Below are 5,171 nucleotides of genomic sequence, written 5' to 3'. Positions count from 1 at the left end.
AGACATCCACACTGAATGAAGGGGGCTGGGGATATAGCTCAGTGACACAATCACTGGCCGGGCAAGCACAAGCAAGGTCCTGAGTTCAATTCCAGGTACCAAAACAAACAATCACATTGGATGATTATACAGCAGTGAAAATGGACAATAGATGTATTTATCCCCTTTTTTTCCTTACTGAAATTCTGTCCAGGGCTTTCACACTGGGCTATATTCCCAGCCCTTTTTCACTTTTCATTTTGAGACTGTATCTTTCTAAATTGCCTAGTTGCCCAGGCAGGGCTCAAACTTGCAATCCTCCTGCCTCAGCCTCCTGAGTTGCTGAATGACAGGCATGTGCCACCGTGCCTGTTCTAAGCCATTTTTGTTTTAGCAGCAAGAACAGACTAAAACACACACACACAGACAGCGGGACTAAGCTGCAGGTAAAGTTTATTAAGGCAACTCTGGCACCAGGTACTGGGACAAAGGTCCCCTTCCAGGCCTCAGCCCCTTTTGGACCCAGAACGAGCCCCCCCCACACACACCACCCACCCTTGGAGGCTGGGTCCTCAGACCGCAAGTCCTAGTCCAGGCAACTCAGCCACTTGGGGGACCCTGTCATACAATATAAAATACAAAGGCCCAGGACTGAGCTCAGTGCCAAGGCCCAGGGCTCAGGCCCCAGTGCCTCCAACGCAAAGGAAAAGTAGAAGGAAGGGATGGGTTTGCAGTGAGCTGCTGGCGGGAGTGCGCAGCCATGCTGCCGGGGGGGGGGGGGGAGACACGGCCACGCCCTCCGCCTACTTCTCCTCGCCTGGGGCTTTCTCGGTGATGCCCGGGGCGAAGGGCCCCACCAGCCATGTGACCGGCGCGTTCTGGGCCACCGACTCCACCATGCGCTCCAGGGCCTCGCGCGCCCGGGCCACGCGCTGGCGGCTCTGCTCGAGGACGCTGGCGGGCAGGTCCTGGAAGGAGCGGGCGCCGGCGAAGGTGGCCTGCAGGTCCTCGACGAGGCGGCGCGCCTGCTGGGCCTGGTCCTTCACGTGCGCGGGCAGCCCCTGGATGCTGGCGCCCAGGGACACGCACGTGCTCTGCAGCTGCTGCGCCACCTCGCGGCACATGGCCAGTGCCCGCGACTCCACCTGCAGGGACAGCGAGAGGCGCCGCTGAGCCGCAGGCCTCTTCCGGGGGCGGGCGGGGGTGCTTTCCGGGGTGGAGACTGCACCCTGGCCCTTTTCAGTTTGTATCTTGAGACGGGGTCTCGCCAAGTTGCTCACACCGGGCTTGAGCTCGTGATCCTCCTGCCGTCCAGGCTGCATGCACCAGTGTGCTCAGCTCAGTTTTTTTTTTATTTTTTGAGACAAGATCTCACTGTGTTGCTCAGGTTGGCCTCCAATTTGCAGCAATCCTCCTGCCTCAGCCTCCCAAGTGTGGGATTACAGGCATGTACCACCACACCTGGCCGATGCACGCTTAAAATACCAGCCTTCAGAAGGCTGAGAGAGGAGGGTTGGAAGTTCGAGCCCAGCCTGGGAAACCTAGCAAGTTAACAAGACTCTGTCTGAAAATACAAAATGGAAGTATCAGCTGTGGTGGTATAGGCCAGCACTTAGGAGGCTGAGGCAGGAGGATTGCGGAGGCTCAGTTGCCCTCTCGGGGCTGGAACTTGGGGTCTGGCATGCATTTAGTCCCATCTACAGCAACAGGCAGCTCCAGTGGCATTAAGAGCCCTTGCCTGGGACAGTGCGGACCAGGCCAGAGTTTTTTTTTCTTTCTTTTTCTTGTTTTGGTGCTGGAACTCGAATTCAGGACCTTGTGCTTACCAGGCAAGCGCTGGTGCCTTGAGCTATATTCCCAGCGAGACCAGAGATTGTTAAAGGCTGCTGCACAGGCTTTGTGAATAGCACACATGTGTGGGGCCCTGGGGCGGGTGGGAACAGGACTGAGGGACTCAAGGGCGTCACCTGGGTTGGCACTTAGCAGGCTGCACCAATACGGAGCACCCTGATTTTACAAGCTACAGCCACACCCAGGAGAGAAACCCTCGGGGGTTTCCTGGGGGAGGCACCATGTGGTGTTTGCAAACAGTTAAGACGGGAGAGGCTGGGAAAGCCTCGGGCCGGGAGGCGGTGCAGCCTCCAGGGCGATGCGGGCCCCACACCTGCCGCCCGCCCGTGGGTACCTCTGGCGCGGCTGGGTCCTCTGTGCCCTGAGATGCTTTCTGGTTCCAACTCAGCCACATCTGGTGCAGCTTCTCCTGCCCCTCCAGCAGCTTCCGGTCCACTCCCCCCTTGACGGTTTCCATCTGCGGCAGAGAGAGCAGTGAGGGGCAGGAGCGCCTCCGGGGAGCTGGGGGGCGCTCGTTTCCCATTGGACGTTTTGTTTTTTAAACTGTGTTGGTGATGGACCTCAGGGCCTGCGCCATAAGATACATTTGCAGCTCCCCTTCTCTACTTATTCTGAGACAAGGTCTCGCTAAGTCGCTAAGTTCTCCAGGCTGGGCTCCACCTTGAGACCCTCCTGCCTCAGCCTCCCAGAGTGCTGGGATAACAGGCGTGCGCCACCACACCTGGCCAGGCAGTACCCTTTCTTACACAACACACGCAACGTATAACCACAGCCCCAGCCAGGTGTACCTGTCCAGTGCACCTGCCCAGGTGAGAGGCTCCGCCCACCACAGGAAGGCTTGCCCTGCCCACACAGCCCCGCCGCACCCCCCTCACCAGACTGAGCGCATGCGCCAGCTGCTGCAGCGCCGCCTGTGCGCGCTCCTTGGTGCTGCGTAGCTTCGCCAGGGAGTGCTCGTAGGCGTGCTGGCGCATGCGCTCAGACAGCGCACCGAGGCGCACGAAGTAGCTCTGTTCTTGTCGCTGCTGCTGCACCGAGGCCACGTCAAAGCCCTCCAGGGACGTGGCGAGCCGTGCTGGGGTGGGGGAGAGGTCCCAGTGAGAGGTCCCTTCTGTACCCTGGTCCCAGCACTCACAGGCTGCCGGGGCCTTGGAGACAAGGCCGGCAGCCTGGAGCAGGAAGGGACAAGGACTCCCCATTTGCCATTCTTTCCATTCCTGCCACTACCCTGTATGATCCCATCATCACACTCCTGGCCCTGACCACACCAGCTTTTTTGCTGATCCTGGAAGATACTGCTGCCACAGGACCTTTGCACAGGCTGTTCCCTTTGGCAGGAATATTTTCTTGATGGGTCCCAAGTCTAGAATGGGGCCTGGCGTTCAGCAGGCACTCAAACCCTTACCTAAAAAAATCATATAGAAACAGCTTCTTCTCTGTTGTCCCCCTGCCCAGCCCGTGTAACCCCCAAGCCTCTTTGCTCATTTAAGAATTCAATCGCCAGGCATAGTGGTGCACAGCTGTACTCCCAGCACTGAGGAGGCTGAGGCAGGAGGATCACTGCAAGTTCGAGACCAGCCTGGGCTACAAAATGAGCTCAAGGCCAGCCTGAACTGCATAGTGAGACCCTGTCTCAAAAAGACAAAAAACAATGGGGCTAGGGATTTAGCTCAGGGGCACAGCACCTGCCTGGCAAGCGCAAGGTTGTGAGTTGGGTTCCCGGTACCAGAACCACCCCCCCCAAAAAAAGACAAAAAACAAACAAAACATAAAAAACTAAAAGTTCAAGTGCATGTGGAGCCACACCTAACATCCTAGCACTCTGGGAGGCTGAGGCAGAAAGAATGCCACAAATTGAAGCCCAGAATGGGCAACTTTGTGACTTAAAGAGACCCTGCCTTGAAATAAAAAAGGCCTGGGGCCTGGGGATTTAGCTCAGCAGCAAAGCGCCTGCCTGGCAAGCGTAAGGTCATGAGTTCGATTCCTGGTACCGGAAGAAAAACGAAAAACGAAACAACAACAACAACAAAAAGGCCTGGGAATGTACCTCAGTGTGAAGGCCCTGGGTTCAGTACCCCATTCCACCAACAGAAAAAAGGTTTATTGAAGGTTTTCTTTCTTTCTTTGTTTTTTTTTTTGTACCAGGAATTGAACTCAGGACCTTGCACTTGCCAGGCAGACACTTATGCCACTGAGCTATATCTTGGCTATAAAAAAGGTTTACTGAGCACCTGCTGTATGCTAGATCCTGGAGCTATGTTCAAGGTCAAACTCTGCCCCTCACAGAATTCACCATTTCAGTAACAAAAATCAAGCTAAAGCGAAAATAATGGGGACTGGGTAGACATTTCTGAGGAGGTGACATTTGGAGGAGCCAAATGGACACAGGGCACACCTGTGCAAAGGCCCTGGGACAGAATGGAGCCAGCACAGTGCAGAAGCAGAGAAAGCGAGGGGCACAAAATAAAGCAAGGAGGTGGGAGGGGACGGTGGCCGTGCAGGGGACCTTCGGGCTGCTGGAGCCCCGGAGGGGAGAGGGTAGAGAAGAGAGGACCGAATTCGGTGCTCACAGCGCCCCCTGGTGGCTGCCGTGGGGAAGACAGGCTGCAGGGATTAAGGACGCGGCACTCACCCAGCTCCGCATTCGTCATGGGCAGGTGGTTGTCGGCCCAGGCCTCCGACTTGCCCAGCACGGTCTCCGCCCCGCTCAGCACCATCTGCCCTACGCGCGACTCTATGACCGACTGGACGCCACTGGTCACCGCCGACTTGGTCATGTCCACCCCGCTCTGCACAGCCCCGCGGGTCACGTCCACCGCGCCCGCCACGCGGGTGGCCACGGAGTCCTTGGCGCTCGACACGGTGTGGGACACCGCGTCTCGGGCCTCTGATACCTTTGCCGACACGAGCTCTTTGGTGTCCGCCAGGACCTACAAGACAGGACACCGCACCTCTGTCGCTGGGGGCCCCCTGCCGCACCCTGAAAGGGACACTCCGTCTCCCGGGGCAGCTATGCCCATGAGACTTAAGAGCTGGGGGTGCAGCTAGGGATAAAGGCCCGGAGTTCCGTGCCTGGCACCGCCAAAAACCCCATGAACTCTACTGTCAGAATGCCCAGGGTCACACCTCTGGCTTGCTTCTCCCTAGCTGTAGCCTCAGGCAGGTCCCTCTACTCCTCTGGGCCTCGCTGTCTTCCTCTTGGGGGACAGGGATGGTGCCGTGTTCTTCTAAGGGCCTCAGCTCTAGCACATTAAAATGTGGCTATATGCCAGGCGTGGTGGCACACGCCTGTAATCCCAGCACGCGGGAGGCTGAGGCAGGAGGATCTTTGTGAGTTCGAG

General features: G+C 57.5%; 1 protein-coding gene across 3 annotated transcripts in view; it reads right to left on the bottom strand.

The window, feature by feature from the left end:
- Positions 1–415: 415 nt before the first annotated feature.
- Plin3 (perilipin 3) overlaps positions 416–5,171 on the bottom strand; it is a 12,352-nt gene continuing 7,596 nt past the window's right edge. For 2 of the 3 annotated variants that reach the window (XM_013505193.1, XM_005405777.2), the window contains exons 5-8: positions 4,463–4,760; positions 2,706–2,905; positions 2,165–2,287; positions 727–1,124 (exon numbers count right to left, since the gene is read on the bottom strand). In XM_013505193.1, coding sequence (XP_013360647.1) covers positions 783–1,124; positions 2,165–2,287; positions 2,706–2,905; positions 4,463–4,760 — 963 coding nt within the window. In that variant the 3' untranslated portion in view covers positions 727–782. Of the gene's footprint in view, positions 1,125–2,164; positions 2,288–2,705; positions 2,906–4,462; positions 4,761–5,171 lie in introns of all 3 variants that reach the window. The other variant, XM_013505194.1, reaches the window with a different exon arrangement.

The sequence above is a fragment of the Chinchilla lanigera genome, unplaced genomic scaffold (assembly GCF_000276665.1).
Source record: "Chinchilla lanigera isolate Chin_1 unplaced genomic scaffold, ChiLan1.0 scaffold00094, whole genome shotgun sequence".
NCBI lineage: Eukaryota > Metazoa > Chordata > Mammalia > Rodentia > Chinchillidae > Chinchilla > Chinchilla lanigera.
The sequence above is the reverse complement of the archived record's forward strand: the minus strand, read 5'-3'. Positions and strand labels throughout refer to the sequence as shown.